A 23,635-nucleotide genomic window follows, 5' to 3' on the forward strand; every position below is an offset into this window, starting at 1 on the left:
TAAGCTTACGGAAGCTGCCATGGGGCTTCTTATCCTTAGCCGACCTCCCCCTCCTCTTTTGTCCAGCTGTAAGGGCGAACAGGGGCTTAGCCACGGAGGAGCAGTTCGGGAGGAAATGCTGGTAGTAAAATACCATACCAAGGAAAGATTTGATCCTACGAACAGAAGGCGTGCACCCATCACCTTCCATGAGATCCTGCACTGTCATGTTGGAGATGACCTCTACTTTGGAGGGATCGACAGACACACCTCCGCCATCAACCACGTGGCCCAAAAACCGCACCCGCTTCTGCAGCAGATGACACTTCTTCGGAGCCAGTTTCAAGTTGTTCTCCCTCAACCTCTGAAACACAGTGCGGAGCCTCGACAGAGCCTCAACCTCTGACGGCGCGAAGACAAGAAGATCATCAAGATAGCACAAAAGCTTCGTGAAGTTCAGATCCCCAAAGATCCCAATCATCATTCTCATGAAGGCTGCAGGGCTATTACAAAGGCCCTGTGGCATGCGATTGTATTCATGCAACCCAAGGGGAGTCGTGAAAGCAGTGTACTTCTTGTCATCTTCATGCATTGGGATGTTGAAGAAGCCAGAGGTGAGGTCCATCGTACTAAAGAGGCAGTTACCACCCAGCGCGGCAAGACAGTCCGACTGGTGTGGCAAGGGATGAGCGTCTTTCAAGGTCCGAGCATTCAGCCATCTGAAATCAGTGCAGATCCGAAGCCCGCCATCCTTCTTCCATACGATAACCAGCGGTGAAGCGTATGCGCTCGAGGACTTCCGGATAATCCCTTTCTCCTCCATATCAGTGAGAACCTGTCTCAACTTCTGGTAGTGGGCTGGGGGAACCCTCCTGTAGGGCAAGCGAAAGGGGCGCTCATCCACCAGATGGATGCGATGTGTGTATCCTGTGACCTCGCCACAGTCCAGAGAGTCCCTGGAGAAGATGTCATGGTACTCGGTGAGCAGCTGAGTGAGCTGGGACTTGCATGCCTCACTAACCTGACAGGAGCTGAGGTCAATGTCACTGAGTCCGAGCTCTGACAAACTCCTAGCCGGCTGGACAGGGGGACAGGCACTATCTGTGGCGTTGGACTCATGCCTCCCTGCAACTGATTGCAGTCCCTGGAAAACATTAAAGTCCTCAATCGCCAAGCATGGAAACACATCAGCCAACTTGCAGTTCCTTTTCAGTGTGATGCCTTTGTCAGATGGATTGACAACAGTCATGGGTACCCACCTATCACCCCAGAGCGGTGTGACAAGTCGACCTACGAGGACACTGCGTGGCATGGCCTTGGAGTCTGTCGGCTCCACAACAACAGTGCTTCCAGCTGACATAGGCACCTTAGCAGGAAGTCTGCCCCAGACTAAGTGCTCGTGCCTCGGTAAGAGTGTCACGGCCTGGGTGAGCTTAACAGTACCTATCTTCTCAGGAACTGCACCACCCCTCCAGCGCTCTACATTCGTGAACATGGACAAGAACTGTTCAACGTCAGGACTAGACGGATGTTCCTGTCTGGACGCGATGTCCCAGTACTCAGTACCACTCTTGAGTACATGGGCCACATGTTTAATGACGTTTGTGCCGACTATCAGATCATCATGCTGACCGGGCACGACCAGAGTGGGTATGACAAAGGAAACACCATAAAGCTGCATGTTGAGGTCATAAAAACCATCAGGCCTAGTCTCCAGACCACCGCAGCCAATCAAGACAATGTTCTCTTCAGGCTGCTGCTTCTCAAGTAAAACACCCCCAGAGCGGAGCTTCTCTACTGCATTTTCACTGATACTGCATGACATAGAGCCAGTATCCAACATGCCATTAAGCTGCACACTCTGGTTGATAAGAACAGGAGCATAGAACAAGTCACTGAAAGCCTGAATCCTCTGTGTCGCCTGAATGACCATACGCGAACCCTGAGGTGCTTTGGCACACTTGTCTTCATACAAGTGAGCCAGGTCGGAGACATCAGTGAGGGATACATCTACATTACCCACACCATCCCTCTCTAGGTGTGGGTTTAGTAGTTTAACGGACGAGACTGACGACCAGCTCTTCCACCAGGCTGAGAACGGAGCTGGTTGGGCGGCTGAGGGTGAGGACAGTCCCTCTTCCAATGACCAGGAGACAAACAGTTTATACATCGGTTCTCCCGGCTGCAGTGGGAAAATGTGGAGTGATCCGGAGACTTACAAACCCTGCACAACCGCTGCGGTGCGTCTGGCACCCGCCCTGCGGCGCTAGCTGGCGGTTGAGTCCGCGTCGGTGTCTGGACCGCAGCGCTAACTGGAACCTGAGTCTGCATTGTGACCAAACGGTCTAGCAAGCTCACCAAACTCCTCATATAGTCATCACCGCCAAAGACAGGTGCGGGAGACGGTGTAGGACACCTTGCACAAAATGATGTAGATGACGCATGAGCCGGGACGGGAGATGGCACCACCGGCACGGTCGTGTTCAAGTCGGGAGCCACGTCGACTACAGGGACATGAACCTGTGAATGGAACCTACGCTCTACCGCGCCTGCTTCACGTTGTCCACCTGCAGCAACACGGTACTTCCTCTCCAGCATGTGCTCATCAAGCCTCTCTTGGATCTCGCTAGCAGACCATTTCCCTGCGGACTTGAACTTAAAAACATTGGCAAGAGACGGATCTGGACAGTGTTTGATAAACATCATGCTTACCTCATGGCTTGGCTCTTCAATACTACGGCCTTGCCGCTTCAAGCATTCGTCAGCCACCTCCACTGTCTTATTAAGCCTAATCCAATACTCCATAGCGTCCTCACCTGGCTTGGGCAGCGTACTGTAAAAGTCCGCCAGGGGCATGCTCGAGTATGTGAAGTCACTAAAGTGTTGCTTCAGTACATCAAAAATAATGTGGGGGTTCGCTATGTGGTCGACAGATGTGTTGCGCAGCTTTATCCTCACCACGTCCCTTGCTTTCCCCATAAGCTTAGCTAGAATCTCATGTGACTGCTCACTAACTGGAATGGCTCGCTTCCTCAAATACAAAGTCATAAGGCTCTCCCACTCATGAACTGTAAACTTATCAGAGCTGTCGCCCCTGAAAATAGGAGGCTCCCTAGCGTCTGTCTGCATTACTACTCTAACACTAGGCACTGTCTCCGAACACTGTTCAGCAGACCTAGCACTGTCTGTGTGTGTGTTTCTAAGCATTTGTGTTTCCTGCAGCTTAGCAGTGATTGACTCTCCTATCTTCTCTGCTAACCGAGTAATGAGCATGGCTAACTCACCCACTGGCTGCTCGCTGTTACCCAGCACAGCCCCTTCGCTGATACCTGGCCTGGCCCGTTCTACGTAGCGTGTGGAGGTGAACTGAGGAGTGCCAAATGTGGTCGGGTCTCTAGGTCCTGGTGCTCTGGTGTCTGGTTCCCCGCCCTCTAAGAGCTGCCCGAAACTCCTACCTACACCTAGCCGTAAACCCCCACCCACATCTAACTGGTACCCCCTCTCCATAGCACACTGGCGATCCAAAAGATCCTGATCAGCAATGTTACCCCCACCTACGTACGAACCACCCTCTGCCATGTTCCTACCTCTAACACTCAGATAAAATAAAAAATAAAATAAAAAAGTGAAAAGCTCAATTCATTTAAATAATTGAATCTAGAAATCACTAAGAGATTGAAACAATCACACACAATCAACAAATTCACCAATAGATTAATCACATATGCACATATCCAGTAGTTTAGATCAATAGATTATTCACACGAGTCCTTCAATCACATCAACATTAACCTTTTTTTCCTTTTTTTTTCGTGTGTTTTTCTTCCTTCAGTATATACAAATGTCCTGTTCACAAGCCCAGTCCATGGTAACCACAGCTATGACTGTCCAGTGTCCACACAGCTCAACTCCAGTCCACTGTAACATGAGTGTACAGTCTGTAGAAATACCTGAGGACGTCTGGGGCTTGATGACGACAGCAGCCTCCCGCGGCGAGCAACTGATGTCACTCTCAGAATCCAGGAGGGTCACGGCACCAATGTAACGGGGGCAGTCCTATGCTGTTCTGTGCTGGTCAGCCTGCTGCATGCCCGTCACTCTCATCATTAGCTCTGCGTTGTGTTCTAGTTGGGTGGGGCCCCAGGTGTTGTGGGGGGGCCCTCAGTCTCTCATCATCATCATCATCATCATCATCATGGTCAAGGAAGGAGGGGGAACACACAGGACTCTATTTGGCCCACCTTGCCATTTATTTTGGTTTCAAACCCTTCGACAAACGTCCAGTCCTCCAGCGGGAGCGGTGTTTCTTACGGACGTGGGGGTCGAAGTTCAACCACTGCCCGGACTTCACTCGTGTGCGTTAGAAGGAGAAACCGTCCACGGGACTCCGATGTAAGAAAGGATAAACAAGTATTTTATCCCACAGCTTGCAGTATCTTCTTACAGGGATACTCAAGGTTACGTTCTCCTCAACCAGCAAAACTGTCCCACGGTAAGAAACACGTGTGGCTCGGCTCGATTGCTGCTTGAGACTCCTCCCACAAAACAAAAATGGCCTCTCCCGCGTTCCCTCTTCCGTGTACCCACAAGACCTCTCTCTTAAAGCGACAGTACACGTATATGACGGTCGTTGGAAAACATACATAAAAGTAAATAATGACATAAAATAAAATGTAGTAAACACAAATAACAGCACACAGACAGGATTTGGTGATATTTCATACTCAAACAAAATAAAATAAAAACATTAATTTTAACCTGGTTACAGTAACAACAGAATTTTTATGCAGTAACTTTTAACAATGCAAACGGGAGCGAGATCTCTTATTAAAATACAATAAATTACACTTGTGAAACAGATGTAATAAGAGAAAAAAGTCCTGTTACCCTTTATAGGTTAGGTAGATAAAGGTCTCAGTCACATTTGAGTAAAATAATCCTATTTCTATAAATATCATAGGATCTTTTTTTAAAGATATTGTAACGTGCATGGATAAGTAGACACGTTGGTCCTTGACTAATGGGTCGGACCCTTTAGTCGACTGGTTAACGTTGTCGTTTGCGGAGCGGGAGACACGGGTTCGCGCCCCGGCTGTGGCGACGGTCCTCCAGACTGCCCTCCGAATTCGCTACATTGGTATCAGAAGTGGGATGGAGCGACCGTAAGGCCATCGGAAGCGTAGGCGCCCTGAGGCATGAAGGAGCTGATATGCTTAGGCGCAGGGACGCGCTTCCCGAAGGAGGGAGGTAGTGTAACGTGCATGGACAAGTTGACACGTTGGTCCTTGAGTAATGCGTCGGACCCTTTAGTCGACTGGTTAACGTTGTCGCTTGCGGAGCGGGAGACACAGGTTCGCGTCCCCGGGCATGGCGGCGGTCTCCCAGACTGCCCCCCGAATTCGCTACAATATTTTATTTTCACGGACCCCTTGCAATTACACCACGGACCACTAGGGGTCCGCGGACCCCCGGTTGAGAAACACTGGACTAAAGGATCCGACTCGTTATTCAAGGACCAGCGTGTCTACTTGTCCATGCACGTTACAATACTATGTGTTCATATTCAGAAAAGTTATTCTTAAACTATATTGTTTAAATGTAAAGGACACTCGTATTATAATGACGTTATGTTCTGATCAGGGGAAGAGATTATTCTTAACATTAAATGTTCAAATATTAAAATGAACGAAAATTTGAACCTGCCTCGGTTTCCTGCTGGGGTCGGTTCATTCTGCGATTCGGTCAGGCAAAAGAGGCGGGACTTCCACGGCTGAGTGGCCGATCTGTCTGTGTTCCGGTTGGTCAAAATAACAGACTTCCGGAATCAACGCGCCACAAGAGGGAAATTTCAAATCGCAGAGAGGCGCTTAGAGTAAACTGCGGAGGTTTAAAAAGAAACAATGCTAAAACCAGGGTGAGTAAATTTTACACAACAGTTTTACGAGTAACAATAGACGACAGGTAGTATTTAATCGCCATTCGAAGGATATCCACGGGTAGCTAACCCAGCGATAGTTAAAGAACACCAGATAAAAGCAAATTAGCTCAGTTTACTGGGTAGCTAGTCATTGTAGCAACTCCCTGATAAATCGTTATCTCGATGCTCGAGACGGTATGTTAGCAGTAGTTTAGCAACAACTGCTTTTTAGACTGCAGGAAAAGCGGGGCTAGACTATTAGAATGTAAGAATGTTAACTAGAAACATTTTTCGGACTACTGAGGTTTCGGAATAATGGCCCGTCCGAACAATGGCATGTGCCCGTTTTAACGTTAGCGTTGAAAGCAGTAATTAGTCATCCACAGTTAAACCAGATTACTATGTCGATGTAACTAGAAATAACTGTCAAACTACATGAGTTAGCCTGGTTCGTGTATAACGCAACGGTAAAGGTTAAGATGTCAAGCTAATTTGTTATAGAGTTTGCTTAGGTTGCCTATTTAAATGAACTCCACTGATTTACAGCAAGGTCAAAACCCCCCGGAGACCTGGCCCAAAGAAAACATCCAACACAGAGATGGATCCTGTTGGAGTAAGGGAGCAAAATTGTTTTATCACTGTTCATTTTGAAATTGACTCGCAGCCACATTTGAGGTGCAAGTGAGTCCCTGGTCATAGCCAAATAAAAAGAATAAAAGTGACCAGACACTGAATTCAATGAGTCTTCCCTTTTCCTGTTTATAGGTATACTGTCGTATACGTCCCCTGGGACCAGAAGATGGGGAGTGTTGCGTTGAGATGATCAGCAACACTACTATTCAACTGCATGCTCCTGATGGCCTCAAAGCCAATCGCAATGGGGAATACAAAGAGGTGAGGTTGTCAGAAGCCCTCTCTGGATGACATAAACTCTATTTATGGAGCAGTTGTTATCTGAGAAGGGATTGGAACAATTAAGTCATACATAAATCATGTTTGTATTAACCGTTACACTAGACAATTCAATTAATCCCTGTAACTGAACAATAATTTTGTCAACATTTGAGAACTGAGAAACAAGTCTTAAACCTATTGGACTGTAGCTATAATATGTTAAAAAAATGAATTGAAACAGCTCAGTTGACAGAAGTATATATTTGGACAGACTTTGAGCACATTGAATAGCTGTATGAACTTGTGCATTATCTAGATTAGTTTAATGCAATGCAACATGGCTGTTTATAAAGGTTGTCTCCATCTTGATCTTGGTTGGTGACTTACTTTATTTTCTCCTCCTCACATTAAGTCCTGGCTTTAAGCATGTATATTATATAACCAAGTCAACAAAAAAACGTATCAAATACTTTTGTAATCACAAATAGGCACAGTGACATCTCTAGATTTGCATCTATACTGAGTTTGAATTATTTTCAGACGTATTCCTAATTACGGTTGGATTTTTTTCCTCTGCAGTTATTATTGGCATTTCCCTGGCAAAATTAAGTTCATTCATGTATTAAGTTAATAATTACTTTCAGTAGAGTTCCCCTGAGTGCTCCACCGCTACTAATGCCCTCAGTGAACTAAGCAAAGGGAAACAGGGGTGGCCAGTTCATCGCTGGCTTACATATTCTTTGCAAAGCCATGAATGTTTTTCTTCTTTTTCTTTATCTGTTAGACACAATACACTTTCAAAAAAGTGTTTGGAATTAAAACCTCTCAAATAGAGCTGTTTGAGGATGTTGCCAGGCCACTAGTTGAAGACCTCATTCATTGTAAAAATGGTAAGTGACCAGAACGGGACCCAGCCATCAAAGTTTGTAAAACTCCAATCCTGAAGATGTGCATGCAAACAAATTTAACCTTTCGATATTGTTTTGTTTCTAGCATACTTGAGACTACAGCTTATCCACAAATAGCTGAATCATGAGAACTTTTATCCTTGCTTTTAGTGTTGGATACAACTTTCCTGAAAAAAATTGATATGCAACATATTAGTTTACATTTTCAGTGGCAGCCAAGTGCACAAAAGAACAGAGTTGTTATGGATAACAAGCAAATATAGAAACCAAACTTGTAAAGACCTTTACCAATGAATACCTCAGCATTGATAATTAAAAACCTGGTTAAACTGTATTTTGTTTGCTGCTGGTGAAGGTACAACTGTAATGGCATTGGCAATTTTCATTTTAAATGGATCTCTGGGATTTAGTATGCTGAAATACACAAATGGCAGTCCTCAGGATTGTAGCTTTATACAAATATGTTACTTTTATCCAGTTTTAGTGATAATAATTTCAGGATTTTTGATAATCTTTGCTGTGTATAGGTCTGCTCTTTACATATGGCGTTACGGGAAGTGGTAAAACCTACACTATGACCGGCTGCCTTGGTGAGGGTGGACTTCTCCCTCGTTGCCTAGACATTCTCTTCAACAGCGTTGGCCCTTATCAAGCCAAGAGATTTGTAAGACTATTATTTGTAAGACTGTTATGAGTTGTCATAGAGCTGGACTCAAGCTAATGTTTTGGGTTAGATACTTGACTTCAGAGCATACTGATGTCTTACAGGTATTCAAAACTGATGACAAAAATGGGATGGAGATCCAAGGCCAAATCGATGCCCTTCTGGAAAGGCAGAAGAAAGAGAGCCAGCAGACTGTGCCCAAAACTCCCTCCTCAAGGTAAATGTTATATCATTAATAGAAGCCAGCAGACTGCCCAAGACTCTCTCCTCAAGGTAAATGTTATGTCACTGATAGAAGTAATTTATAATGTATCAACTATTTTTCATAACTTGACCAGCTAGTTGGTTTACAAGTAACAATTTAAAGCTGGAAATGACTAAACGTGCAACAGCTCTTGAGGAAAATTTCAGTATGTGGCTTTTGCTTTGGTTCTGCTTTTTAGACAGAAAGCTGACCCAGAGTTTGCAGACATGATCAGTCCAAAGGAGTATAAATCTCAGAGTGTGGATGAGGACAGCAGTTACAGTGTCTTTGTGTCTTACATTGAGATCTACAACAACTATATCTATGATCTCCTGGAGGATGCTCCAAACTCTGATCCCATCAGACCAAAGTAAGCAACAAATGATTTTTTCCCCCTAGTTTTTCTACAACTTTTAAGTTGAGAGCTTATCAGTGAAATGTCTTTGTATTCAGGTTGTGTGCAATGTTGGTCATGGAATGGCAAGCAAACAAAATTATTGCATATACACTACCGTTCAAAAGTTTGGGATCACCCAAACAATTTTGTGTTTTCCATGAAAAGTCACACTTATTCACCACCATATGTTGTGAAATGAATAGAAAATAGAGTCAAGACATTGACAAGGTTAGAAATAATGATTTGTGTTTGAAATAAGATTTTTTTTACATCAAACTTTGCTTTCGTCAAAGAATCCTCCATTTGCAGCAATTACAGCATTGCAGACCTTTGGCATTCTAGCTGTTAATTTGTTGAGGTAATCTGGAGAAATTGCACCCCACGCTTCCAGAAGCAGCTCCCACAAGTTGGATTGGTTGGATGGGCACTTCTTTGAGCAGATTGAGTTTCTGGAGCATCACATTTGTGGGGTCAATTAAACGCTCAAAATGGCCAGAAAAAGAGAACTTTCATCTGAAACTCGACAGTCTATTCTTGTTCTTAGAAATGAAGGCTATTCCATGCGAGAAATTGCTAAGAAATTGAAGATTTCCTACACCGGTGTGTACTACTCCCTTCAGAGGACAGCACAAACAGGCTCTAACCAGAGTAGAAAAAGAAGTGGGAGGCCGCGTTGCACAACTGAGCAAGAAGATAAGTACATTAGAGTCTCTAGTTTGAGAAACAGAGGCCTCACAGGTCCCCAACTGGCATCTTCATTAAATAGTACCTGTTAGAGCCTGTTTGTGCTGTCCTCTGAAGGGAGTAGTACACACCGGTGTAGGAAATCTTCAATTTTTTTTCAAAAAAAAAAAAGTGTGGCTATGTGCCATGCATATACTGACATTCTGAGTTCTGTTAAATGAATGCATACTTTGATTTGTTACTTTTAAAGAAACTGTTGACAAAATGAATTTTTAAAAATCCTGTTTTTATTAGGTGGCTTGGTGGAGGCACACCTGTTCGGAACTCTGAGTTTGTGTATGTGACCTTTCGGTACAATGTACAATGCGCTCTTTCCCTTTAGTTGTAACTGGCTGTAGCTGATATATAATTTCAGTGCTTAGTAGGTGCTCCCATCATTACATTACCAACCCCCTAATCTGAAACCCTGTTTGTCCACAGTGGAGCAGCATCTTACCTTTGTGTCCATCTACTCTTCATAGACAAAGGCTGGCTGTTGAATGTAGCTATTTGATTTGGCTCTCTTTTGGAGACATGCAAAGACTTCCTTGAATGGCTAAGCTTATGTGCGAAACCTTTTGGAAGTTGTCAGCATGCATTTATCTATACCCCTGATTGTGTTAGTATGTTTGCTGCGGTTTGTTTTTTTAATAATTACACTAATACTACCTAATATTAAACATTAATGTCATGTTTATTAATTCATGTTAACTTGTCACTCTCTATACTCTAAATGTTTTAACAATAGTGATAACATGACATTTTAATGGATTTCTGTGGAGAAGTCCTCATTTAGTGCTGTCCCCCTGTAGGGACACTAGATTGCAGGGTCAACTACCTTGTATACATGTCTTTTACCCAGGGTATATGTACTGAATCTTTTCATTAACCTCTTTTAGACCACCTCAGTCAAAGATTTTGCGTGAAGATCAGAACCACAACATGTATGTCGCTGGCTGCACGGAGGTAGAGGTGAAGTCCAAGGAGGAGGCTTTTGAAGTCTTTTGGAAGGGTGAGTGTCACTATTAGTTAAGCTATCACCTAACTCTCACCCCTTTCTCTATTAAAAAAAATAATATGGAGGTGTTTGACTGGCAATGAACACTTCATCATAAAACAATAGCAATGAGGATATTTTATGCACACTTGGGCAGAAAGATCCCCCCCCCAATTAATTTTTGGGCATTTTTTTAGCCTTTTATTGACAGGACAGTGTAGAGAGAGAGGAAATAGAGTAGGGGATGACATGTGACAAAGGTCCCGAGCCAGGACTCAAACTTGACATTGCCATAAGGCCTGAGCCTATGTGGTATGTGTTCTACTAGCTGAGCTACAGGGGGCCCCCGGCAGACAGATATTTCTGCATAGCACCTAGCCACCACCATGTAATAGCTGTGATCTGGCAAATCAGTTTATATCTGCAGTTCCAACTAATGTACTACCACTTCTCTTAATAATGTTCGGTACCTAATTATTCTAAATTCAGTAAGGGCCAAGGCGAGTAGACATGCTTTGTGTGTGTGTTCCCATGAGAAGCACAAGTTGAAGAATGTTCAGGAACAAAGACAAAAATCTGTCCCAAATAATGCTTACAGTGATTTAGTGACTAAAATAAGATATTTACCGGAAACGTGGTAGAATAATTGTGGTTTGTATCTTAATTGATTGGAGCAAAATTTGTCCCCAAAATATAGAGATAGTATAGAATTTGGTTAGTTCAGTGTATAGTTGTTGCCTTCTCTTCTGTCTATCAAAGTATGCTTTTGCTGGAGGCCCCAAGCACATATTGAGACATCTCCCAGAAATGATCTCAGAGAAAGCTATTATCAATTTTCCACACCATAGAGAATTGGCCTAAATGGCTGTAATTATGGATGACAAGCAATTATTGATTCACAAAAGATCTAATCGGCACAAATGAATTAGCCAAAGCAATATCTTGGTCAACCTCTTGCTTTCAAAGAACTAATCTTCTCTTTTGTATTTCTTCCTCTTTATTAATGGTTGGATGTTCTCTAGGTCAAAAGAAAAGACGGATAGCCAATACTCAACTCAACCGCGAGTCCAGTCGCTCCCACAGTGTGTTCATAGTCAAATTAGCACAGGCACCACTTGATGCTGATGGGGACCACATTCTACAGGTGACCTGCTGCTTCTTAGCTTGTTCTTGGTAGTATTTCAAAGAAACTGTCATGAAAAACCTCATCTCATGCATCACCAGCACTTGCCTATGCCAATAATCTTCTGTTGAATTGCAGGATAAAAACCAGGTGAATGTTAGCCAGCTGTGTCTTGTGGACCTGGCAGGCAGTGAGCGCACCAGCAGAACCAGAGCAGAGGGTTGCCGCCTCCGTGAAGCAGGTCAGTTTATGACCCAAATGTCCAATGGTGTTTTCACTGCATTTCTGTGGATTATTATCAAGTAAAATGTAATTTATTGCTATTGTCTTGCTTACAGGCAACATTAATCAGTCTTTGATGACACTACGCACATGTATAGAAGTCCTACGAGAAAATCAGTTGTTTGGAACAAAGAAGGTTTGTTCTTTTTCCTTATTTCTTTTAAAAGTGCATGTAATATTGTTTTCCATGTATTTTTCCAGTGGAAATTAATAACGCACATTGGCAGAAAATATAATCACAATGAGCTTTTGTTTTCATCTAGATGGTGCCATACAGGGACTCAAAAGTAACACATCTGTTCAAAAATTATTTCGATGGGGAGGGAAAAGTCAGGATGATTTTGTGTCTCAACCCTAAAGCTGACGATTATGAAGAAACAATGGTAAGATCTTTAAAATTTACTGGAAAATGTTGACTTGTTTTCTTTAGTGTTTTGTTTGTCAAACATCATGGTCATGGCCAAGTAAATCTAAATGTGTTTGTATAGTTTTAAGAAAATATCATCGCCAAGTCTAATCTCTTGCAAATCTGAAAAATATTGCCAATGTTAGTTTAACTTATGAACATCAGACAAATCATTGACATGGTTTGTTATGTATGACAAAGCATTTGTTATGTGTTGTAGTTGGTGTTGCGGTTTGCAGAAATGACCCAGGAGGTGGAGGTGGCTCGACCGGTAGACCGGCCCATCTGCGCCCTTGCAGCAGGGCGCAGACACAGGAACCAGGCTTTCAGAGAAGAGCTGTCACACCGACTGAAAGAGCAAGGAAGCACCAGTAATACTAGTAATGGCCTTTGGAATCTGTCATATTAACCTTATTAAACTTGTGTTGTGTTATTCATTCATGACAGAAAAATATTTCAGAAATGCTGATTTGTGTAAATAAGTAGCACTTGTTTTTAGTATGGCTCTGACCACTAGGGATGGAGAGCAGGACAGTGGTGGTGGTGGTGAAGGGGTGCTATGGACAGCAGTATTATTGTGGAGCACCACGCCCCAACTTCTCATGGGTCTATCCAGAGTTTTGTTGGCTATCACCAGCATGTTCTACTTGGTGCATATTTTATTTATCTTAACATGCTTGACCCCACGGGTTTTGTCTACAACTCTACGTAATGTGGGTCTTAGTGTCTTTGATGCCACCTCATTATGTTGGCAAAAGGGGGGGGGTTGATTGTAATGTGTGTTTTCTTATAGAAGAAAGGAAAGGCATATATTTTCTCTCTCAGAGCTCCTGTGTGATGCAGTCTCTGCTTTTGTTTAATTCATTACAAGAGCAATCAGTTCAATTGGTGGCACGGTGGACCAGTGGTTAGTGCTGTCGGCTCACAGCAAAAAGGTTCTGGGTTCGAACCCTGGGGTTGTCCAACCTTGGGGGGTCATCCTCTGTGTGCAGTTTGTATGTTCTCCCTGTGTCTGTGATGGGTTTTCTCCGGGTGCTCCGGTTTCCCCCACCATCAAAAAGACATGCATGTTAGGGTTAGTCCTCCTGTCAGTGCCCCTGACTGAGGCATGGCAAGACGAACTGGAGTTGGTCCCTGGGTGCTGCACGGCGGCTGCCCACTGCTCCTAGCTACACAGCTAGGATGGGTTAAATGCAGAGCGTAATTTCCTCACGGGGATCAATAAAGTATCTAAAAATCAAAAAATTCTACCACCCTAGGGTCATACCAACATGTTTTTAGCTCAGAAAAAAAGCTTTCCACCTCCTTAACTTTTTCTTGGCGTTTCTTTGCTGCAGATGACCTAGCACTGCTAAATCAGCTTATTGACACCCTTCCACCCCTGCCTCCCTGTGAGCTGGTGGACCCAGCAGATGATCAGACACTGCCCCATCTTATTGAAGTTTTGGAGAGGAGACGACACATTCGCCAGCTGATGACTGAGCAATACAACAAAACTGGTAGGAATTGTTCTTAAATTGACAGCAATAAAGGAGTTAGGAATCTAGTCTTAATCATCCCAGTCAGGGTTTTCATCTGGATTTTTCCGTTTCTCTGATGACCTTCTTAGATTTAAATTTTACCCGTTTTTATGTGGATGGCCATTAAGTGCTGATGGCAAATGTAGTCAGTTGAAGCAATAAATTTCCTCAGTGCCTGCTATAATTGACTGAGAAATCTCAGTTTTCCTGGTCACAGAGCCGTGCCAGCAGTACCTACATGTACCAGGATGCATTGTGTGCGAGCTTCTGACACCCAAATCTTTTCAAAACCCCGCGGCTCTGTGTACAAAGAACGGTGTCTTAAAATCGTCACTCTTCGTTAAGAAAACCGAAAAATGGCATAAATTGGATTAGTTTTGTCGACAACAAACATACCTCCTTGTATCATGCCTGGATGTGACAACTACTGAAAGAAGAGAGAGGAGGGAGTAAGGAGTAAGCATAAAGTACCACCATTTGCCAATAGGTGTTTGCAAAGAATGGCTCGAAGAGATTTAAAGAAGAAAAAAAATATGATGAGAACATGCTGATATCAGTACTGGGAAATCTTTGGGTATGCTCTTTGCATTTTGCAGTAGATGTATACAACAAGGACAGATTCTTCAACTGTGCAACACCCTGGTGTATATTTATACTGCATTAGTACTGCATTCATATTTTTACATATTTCTTATTTTTCTATATATATATTGCAGTTATACACAGATCAGCCAAAACATTAAAACCACTGACAGGTGAAGTGAATAACATTGATTATCTTATTACAATGGCACTTGCAAGCAGTGGGATGTATTAGGCAGCAAGTGAAAAGTCAGTTCTTGAAGTTGATTTGTTGGAAGCAGGAAAAATGGGCAAGTGTAAGGATCTGAGTGACTTTAACAAGGGCCAAATTATGATGCCTAGATGACTGGGTCAGAGCATCTCCAAAACGGCAGGACTTGTGGGGTGTTCCCAGTATGCAGTGTTCAGTACCTACCAAAAGTGGTCCAAGGAAAACCAGTGAACCAGCAACAGGGTCATGGGCGCCCAAGGCTCAATGTGGGGAGCGAAGGCTAGCCCGATCCCACAGAAAAGCTACTGTAGCTCAAGCTGCTGAAAAAGTTAACGCTGGCTATGATAGACAGGTGTCAGAACACACAGTGCATCGCCGCATGCTGCGAATGGGGCTGCGTAACCGCAGACTGGTCCAAGTGCCCATGCTGACCCAGGTCCACTGTCGAAAGTGCCTACAATGGGCACGTGAGTGTCAAAACTGGACCATGGAGCAATGGAAGAAGGTGGTCTGGTCTGGTGAATCATGTTGTCTTTTACATCATGTGGATGGCCAGGTGCGTGTGCTTCATTTACCTGGGGAAGAGATGGCACCAGGCTGCACTAAGAGAAGAAGGCATGCTGGCGAAGGCAGAGTGATGCTCTGGGCAGTGTTCTTCTGGGAAACCTTGAGTCCGGTGGATGTTACTTTGACACGTGCCACCTACCTAAACATTGTTGCAGACCAGGTACACCCCTTCATGGCAACAGTATTATCTGATGACAGTGGCCTCTTTCAGCAGGATAAGGCAGCCTGCCACACTGCAAAAGTTGTTCAGGAATGGTTTGAGGAAGATGACAGAGTTCAGGGTGTTTCCTTGGCCTCCAAATTCTCCAGATCTCAGTCTGATCGAACATCTGTGGGATTTGCTGGAAAAACAAGTCTGATCCATGGAGGCACCACCTTGCAACTTACAGGACTTAAAGGATCTGCTGCTAACGTCTTGGTGCCAGATAACAGAGGACACCTTCAGAGGTCTTGTGGAGTCCATGCCTTGACGGAGCAGAGCTATTTTGGCAGCACGAGGGGGACCTACACAAGACTAGGCAGGTGGTTTTAATGTTTTGGCTGATTGGTGTATTTTGTAATATAATGTGCATATCTTTACATATTTCTCATTTTTCGTATAATTCCCTTAGTATATATATTTTCTCTTCTAGAATCTTAGCAACTGTAACTTGACCCAACTTTATTGATCCCAGGGATCAATAAAGTATTTCTGATTCTGATTATGTTGATAGTTTTTCTTAGTCATCCAAAACCTGGAATAGTCACTGAGTTTGAAATGGGTGCTCTTCATAATGTATTTTTTCAGGCAGTCATGCCAGGCTGCAGATGGATCTAGTTACCTTTTGAAATAACGCATCTTGGTCATGGAGAGAACATTGGCATTTACTGAAATTTTTTTTTTTTTCAAAAATATAATCAACATTTTGTATTATGGCCAATGCACTACATTTATATAGTGCTTTTCTAGTCTACCGGCAACTCAAAGCACTTTCCAGTGTATGCCTCACATTCACACACACACACACACACACACACACACACACACACACACACTGGCAGAGGCTGCCATGGAAGGTGCCAACCTGCTCATTAGGAGCAATTAAGGGTTCAGTGTCTTATTCAAGGACACTTGGACACACTCTGTGGAGGAGCCAGGGATCGAACCAGCAACCTTCTGATTACTAGATGACCAGCTCTTACCTCCTGAGCCATAGCACCCCTTTATCCATTTACCATTTACATTTTGTATTATACATTGATAGTTCATCCTTTTTTCGCCTTTATAAATTTTCTACCAAATACCTAGATTTTAAAAAGTGTATAACAGGTTCTGTTCAAATGTCTTGTTTCCATAACAGGGTGAAATAGATTTTTAAAGCACTTATTCCATTTCACTTAGAAAACCCATCCAAAAGGCAACAGCGTTACCATTCTGCCACTACTACTACGTTCGGCTGCTCCCATGAGGGCTCGCGAGCGCGGATCATCCGTTTCCATTTCTTCCTGTCCTCTGCATCTTCCTCTGTCACACCAGCCATTTGCATGTCCTCCCTGACCGCATCCATAAACTTCCTCTTTCGCCTTCCTCTTTTTCTCTTCCTTCGCAGCTCCATATTCGGCATCCTTCCCCCAATATACCCAGCATCTCTCCTCCACACATGTCCAAGCCATCTCAATCTTGCCTCTCTTGCTTTGTCTCCAAACCGTCCAACTCGAGCGGTCCCTCTAATGTAATCATTCCTAATCCTATCCTTCTTCATCACTCCCAATGAAAATCTTAGCATCTTCAACTCTGCCACATTCAGCTTTGCTGCCTGACTTTCTGTCAGTGCCACTGTCTCCAAACCATATAACATAGCTGGTCTCACAACCATTTTGTAAACCTTCCCTTTAACTCTTGCTGGTACCCTTCTGTCGCAAATCACTCCTGACACTCTTCTCCACCCATTCCACCCTGCCTGTACTCGCTTCTTCACCTCTCTTCTGCACTCTCTGTTACTTTGGACAGTTGACCCCAAGTATTTAAACTCATACGCCTTCGTCACCTCTATTCCTTGCATACTTACCATTCCACTGTCCTCCCTCTCATTCACACATAGGTATTCTGTCTTGTTCCTATTGACTTTCATTCCTCTTCTCTCCAGTCCATTTCTCCACCTCTGCAGGCTCTCCTCAACCTGCACCCTACTCTCGCTACACATCACAATCTCATCCGCAAAACATCATAGTCCACGGAGACTCCTGCCTGATCTTGTCCGTCAACCTGTCCATCACCATTACAAACAAGGAAGGGCTCAGAGCCGATCCTTGATGTAATCCCACCTCCACCTTGAACCCATCTGTCATTCCAACTGCAAACCTCACCACTGTCACACTTCCCTCATACATATCCTGCACCACTCCTACATACTTCTCTGCAACTCCCGACTTCCTCATACAATACCCACATCATCCAACCTTCTCTCTCTGCTTCTTCATTCATCAGCCCCTCAAAGTACTCCTTCCACCTTCTCAGCACACTCTCCTTGCTTGTCAGCACATTTCCGTCTCTATCCTTGATCACCCTTAGCTGCTGCACATCCTTCCCAGCTCGGTCCCTCTGTCTAGCCAATTGGTACAAGTCCTTTTCTCCTCCATTCTGCTACAAATGATTTATTTTTAACCATATATCAACCCTGTCTTTATGCATGCTCAATAATCCAGGTGAGAAAATCACAGTTGAATCAGTTCATCTGGACACAAAGTTTATTGACAGATACGTTTCATCACTCATCTAAGTAACCTTCAGTCTAAACTGACTGCAGGTATCCCCACCCTTATAAACAATACAGTTGCATAATGACCGAAACCAACAATCAGTTTCATATGCAAATAGGCGTGACCATTAACTAGAGTTTCAATGGCCATGTGTACTATTCATAGAGGATTTGGGAATGTTTGTAATCACAGCCTTGTAAGATGGTGACAGATTTGGAAGACACATATTTTCCCAACACCGCGTCTCAATTGCTTTCAAACCGCAAAACGCGCTGCGCTAGAAATTGGTCTACCGTAAGGATTGGGTTCCCCGCCACAAACAGATGAATATAGTTTACTTTGTTAAGTGCCAAGAGGATTGCCGTGACTTGTTCATTGGGGAAATTGAACAGACACTGGACGAGAGGATGGCACAACACAGAAGAGCTAACATGTCGGGCCAGGACACCGCAGCCTACACCCATCTACAGGCCAGTAGCTACTCTTTCAAGGATGAGGATGTGCACATCCTTGATAGAGAGGAACGCTGGTATGAACGGGGAGTCAAAGAGGCCATCTATGTGAAGAGGGAACGACCGTCCCTGAACCGGGGGGGGGGTAAGAATACATCTGTTGCCATCTTACAATGCTGTGATTGCAAACATTCCCAAATCCTCTGTGAATAGTACACATGGCCATTGAAATTCTAGTTAATGGTCACACCTATTTGCAAATGAAACCGATCATTGGTTTCGGTCGTCATGCAACTGTATTGCTTTTAAGGGTGGGGATACCTGCAGTCAGTTTAGACTGAAGAGGTCACTTAGATGAGGGATGAAATGTTTCTGTCAATAAACATTGTGTTCAGATGAACTGATTCAGCTTTCTTTGACATATATCACTCTCTCCCCCAAAAAAACCCAAACACACTTTGCCCTGTTTTGGAAGAAAATGTAATACATCTTGCCTCTGAAGTAAAATGTGCAGAACCTCTGCATAAGACAGCAGTTATGATTCTGCATGCATCTGACATAGATGTACCTGCCGCCAACTTTGATAGTCCAGCCATCCATCCATTATCCAAACCACTTATCCTGCTGTCAGGGTCACGGGGATGCTGGACCCTATCCCAGCAGTCATTGGACGGCAGGCAGGGAGACACCCTGGACAGGATGCCAGTTTGTATATATTTTATATCATAATTTGACATGACAAAGTTTAGATCAGACCCAACAAGTGTCAAGGTAGATGTGTCCTTTGTTAGCTGTGTTGAAGTTTAGTAGCATTATTACACAAAGGCTTGTATATCACATAGTCAAAGCTTGTCTGTTGCTTCATCCACTTCAACATGCCCTCTCTACTGACCTTTGGGGGAAGGATATTTGGTTTTGATGAGATTTATGACACATGTGAGTTTCTCCCCTTGTAACACTCATTCAATAAAAAAGATAAGCAACCAGACGATATTTTCTGCAGAGAGCAAAATACAGGAAGGAAGGTGGTTATACATCAGGAAGCTACACGTACTGAGCATATACTGTAACATTAGCAGCTTTTTAAACACAAAACACAGTGGTCATTGTAATTGCAAGTTATCTAAGGGAAGACAATAAATAGCGTAAGGGTGACAATTTGGCCTGTTATTATAGGGCAATGTGCTTGCTAACAGGAAATTTTGTGAGATGCGGAAAAAATAGAATTTGTCTGGGTAACAAGAGGTTGCCATGTAATCACTACTACTACTAATGTGTTGAGAAAACTGCTTGCCCAATGTTGCTGTGTATCACCACACAAGCCTATAGATATTATTTTGTTGGCCAAAACATTGCGTACTCACTCAACGGTCATCTGCCCTCTCAGCCCTGCTGGTCTTGGTTGTCTTTTGTGGTTTATCTTTGGTGTCCTGAAGAAAGTATTGGGGTTGGCGTTGGTGACAGCATCCAACAAAAACTGCATACACTGAAACTCATCACAGCAGAATGATTCAGTTTCTGTTGGCATCGGAGGGCAATTTGAGCAAAAGCACCACCAGTTGCTGTTTGCTCTTGGCAGCACAGATTCTGGATTGTCCTTGCTGGCCATATCCTCTACCTTGGTTAATGCAGGAGCAGCCTCGGCCTCTTCCCTGCTGCATTTCTTTGGTCATATACTTTGACTCGAATAAATACAGTTGAATATCCAAGTCAGCCAAAACCCTGTAAAATATATCCTTGTCCATAAGATCCTCTGCACTCATATTTTGGGATACTATTTTTACTGTTGGAAACGTAACTGGTTTTTCAATACAAGGCGAAGAGAACAAGGAAGTTTTGTTTGAGTGGCATCTAGAGCACGCCACCTGGCTGAGGTGCTGGCAGAGACTAGAAATCCAAGCTGAACTTGACCGTAGTTCTTCCTTGTCACCAACTATGGCACTGACACGTCAAATGACGGTGTTAGTGCCTGAAGAACAGATTTTGCAACTATGCCCCAGAGAGACAGAACACTGGCAACAACTGAAGGTGTTTTTCACACTATATAGCCCCAATTCAGATAGCTAGAGATAAGGTTGAAAATCGGCAAAGTGGACCTTTAAAAACACAGTTCCAAATGCAGTGTGATCATTGTGTTGAATTGGTCTCTCAAAACTTTAGGTGTTGGAGATATCAATGCAGTTTGCATTTTTTTTTTCTTCAAAGGCATCATACTTTGGAGAGGCATGCCTTATGAAATCTGAGTTTGAATTTAGACTTCCTTCAGACAAAGTTCTTTATTTTCAAATGTCATTTTTCATTTTTTGGTCAGTAAACATGCTTTGTATGTGCTACTTGTTCTTTTGAACTGGTTCCATTTAAACTTGTCATCCTCATGGCTGAACTCAGGTCAAGTTTAAAGTTGAATTGCACAGCACCTTTTTAACAAAACAAATCTGAAATCGTAAAATTATTGTAATTTTTTTTTTTTTCTGAAAAGCAATTTTGCCATTTCATGTATGTCTAGCAAATTAGTTTTTCCTGGTATTCCCTTCAGCCCCTCTGGATTATGTGTCACAAATGAGAAGTCAAAATTTAACACAGACACTTAAGTCCTTAATGTCCTTCCACAGCCAACACACTAAAGTCTGCGTTGCAGGAGATGGACAACCATCTCACGGCCAAGGAGAACTTTATTCATGATCAGAGAAGCAAGCTGGGTGAGAGAGAGAGACTCATCGCCCACCAGAAGACTGAGATTGACAAACTGGAGAAGAAGTCCAAAATGCTGGAATACAAGGTGTCTTACCTCTATGGCCTTTATTTAAGAGTCACTTTATTCTCAACACTTTTTTAAGTACTGGTGTCTTTGTTTCATTAATTACTACCTACCATTTCAAATGCAGAAATGTTTATATTCTGCTGTGCCTTTCAGATTGAGATCCTGCAGAAGACCACCAACATCTATGAGGAAGACAAGCGTTCTCTTCAGCAGGAGCTGGAGACCCAGGAGCAAAGGCTGCAGAGGGAGCTGTCAGAGAGGAGACGCATGGAACAACGAATGAAGGGCATGGTTTCTGATACCAAAATTAAGTGGGAGAAGGAGTGTGTAAGTGGGCGTTGTTCCGAGGGACCAAAACTGTGGTTGTGTTGTGAACTTAAATAAACAAATTTCTAATGGACATGATATTAAACCTATACAAGACCTGAAATTTTGAAGATTAATTCCCTTTACCCTGCCCATTTCATAGCATTGCAATTTGTCTATTATTTTATCCCCAATCAGTGAGTGGTCATTGCTAAGTTAGCTTGCTGTTAGACACGAGTATCTAAGAAAAAAATGTCCCTGTACAGCTCTTATTGTTAGATTTGCACCAAGATAAACTTCTAGCTGGCTATTTAACACCTGTTGTAACATTTATATTAATTATTTAAAAAAAAAATATATATATATATATAAGAGTACCATATTTCCCAGACTACAAGTCACACTCAACAAAAAAGCATTGTTGCGAGGGGAAAAAAAAAACATAAGTTGCTTTGATGTATAAGTTGTATTTATATGGTTACAAGATTAAACAGTGTCATTACTGGCCTTAGTTGAAATGCAGTGTATTCGTCCGACAACATTAAATTTTGGAATATAAGTCGCAGGACCCAGCCATACAAGTAAAAAAGCAGTGACTTATAGTCCAGGAAATATGGTAAAAATATTATTTTATTACTGGTAGTAGTAGTAGTAGCATCATCTTCATTGTACTGCTGTATGATAAAAGATTTAGAGGAATGGATTATGATAGCTAAATAAGGATTTTTAGTTTTTAAGGTTCTCCTGCTGATATTTTCCCTATAGGAGAGAAGAGTAAATGCCAAGCAACTGGAGATGCAGAACAAGCTTTGGGTGAAGGATGAGAAGCTAAAGCAGCTCAAGGCCATTGTAACGGAGAGCTCTAGCGCATGTCCCATTGAGCAGTCAGACAAACCCCAGAAGCCTTCAACAAGAGAAAGAGATCGCCCTGCTCCCCAGAAGAGGTCTGCCTCACCCTCAGCAATACCTGTGAGTATCTCATGTTCTTTTTTCTTTCTTATTCTTTTTTTTTCCCCTGTTTGCATGGATTCCTGGTGAATCAATGTTTATTAAGCAGATATTGCTTGATTCATAATGACTATGATCTATGATTTGCATGCACTAACTATTCCACTGTTGTGTACTTGTATCTGCTTTTCCACACTTCACATCACTTCTATCTTTGGCTTTAATCCTCAACCCCTTTCCAGGATTTCAGTCAAATTCCTCCTTGCCAAAACCCAGCCTCACTTAGGGCAGTTCAAGACATCCTCCCCACATCTTCCTGCTCCTCCAGTATATCCTCTTCAATTAGTCTCTCAGTAGCCTCCTGCATCTCTGAGTGGGAACAGAGATTACCTGTAGATGCCAGGCAGGGTAGGCAGCCTGGAACCCCCCAGTATGGGAACCAGACCCCTGGCCAATATCATGCCAGCAGCAGCGTGGGTCGCAGGAGAGGCAAGCGATGGGCCCCAGACACTGCTTCAACTCCTGCCTTTGGGCTAGACCTAGAGTCAGGCACAAGGGTTAGTGTGTGACAGAATCCCTAGAATGACTTTGAGAATTTCTACATTCAGCCGGTGTTTTCTGATGTGTTGTAGTCTAGTCTGATATGCCATGTAGAAGTGCATCACTATAGTGTTGTGAGTAGATGTGTCTGAATTATTGCTATGCCGCTGCATCCATAGCCATATCCTGCACTGCATCTGTACTTGATTTATGTTATTCTGCCTGAATAGCAGGTGGATTTAACTGCCATGCTTTGGATAGCTATATGTGTGTACTTTTAGCTGATTTGTACATGCTCTATATGTGGTAGTGCTCTAGTCATGTTTATTGTCCTTTCTGTTGCCCACTGCAGATCAGTGTTGCAGACCTGCTTTTTTTCTGCCTTGCTTTAGTGACCTTGAGAATACCACTACAACTCTGAATTTGAAAAATATTTAAACTAGGCTTGGTGTTGTGGGTGTTTTTTCCCCCCAGT

At 43.3% G+C, this 23,635-nt stretch overlaps 1 protein-coding gene across 1 annotated transcript in view; it reads left to right on the forward strand.

Annotated features, from left to right (window-relative positions):
- The first annotated feature begins 5,879 nt into the window (after positions 1-5,879).
- Positions 5,880-23,635, forward strand: part of LOC130111650 (kinesin-like protein KIF23) — a 29,540-nt gene continuing 11,784 nt past the window's right edge. The window contains exons 1-18 of the mRNA XM_056278895.1: positions 5,880-5,893; positions 6,443-6,509; positions 6,662-6,790; positions 7,575-7,680; positions 8,226-8,362; positions 8,467-8,579; positions 8,806-8,976; positions 9,982-10,023; positions 10,626-10,738; positions 11,746-11,869; positions 11,978-12,087; positions 12,185-12,264; positions 12,392-12,511; positions 12,755-12,914; positions 13,881-14,033; positions 21,218-21,384; positions 21,520-21,693; positions 22,438-22,641. Coding sequence (XP_056134870.1) covers positions 5,880-5,893; positions 6,443-6,509; positions 6,662-6,790; positions 7,575-7,680; positions 8,226-8,362; positions 8,467-8,579; positions 8,806-8,976; positions 9,982-10,023; positions 10,626-10,738; positions 11,746-11,869; positions 11,978-12,087; positions 12,185-12,264; positions 12,392-12,511; positions 12,755-12,914; positions 13,881-14,033; positions 21,218-21,384; positions 21,520-21,693; positions 22,438-22,641 — 2,184 coding nt within the window. The remainder of the gene's footprint in view (positions 5,894-6,442; positions 6,510-6,661; positions 6,791-7,574; positions 7,681-8,225; positions 8,363-8,466; positions 8,580-8,805; positions 8,977-9,981; positions 10,024-10,625; positions 10,739-11,745; positions 11,870-11,977; positions 12,088-12,184; positions 12,265-12,391; positions 12,512-12,754; positions 12,915-13,880; positions 14,034-21,217; positions 21,385-21,519; positions 21,694-22,437; positions 22,642-23,635) is intronic.

The sequence above is a fragment of the Lampris incognitus genome, chromosome 4 (genome assembly GCF_029633865.1).
Source record: "Lampris incognitus isolate fLamInc1 chromosome 4, fLamInc1.hap2, whole genome shotgun sequence".
Taxonomy (NCBI): Eukaryota; Metazoa; Chordata; class Actinopteri; order Lampriformes; family Lampridae; genus Lampris; species Lampris incognitus.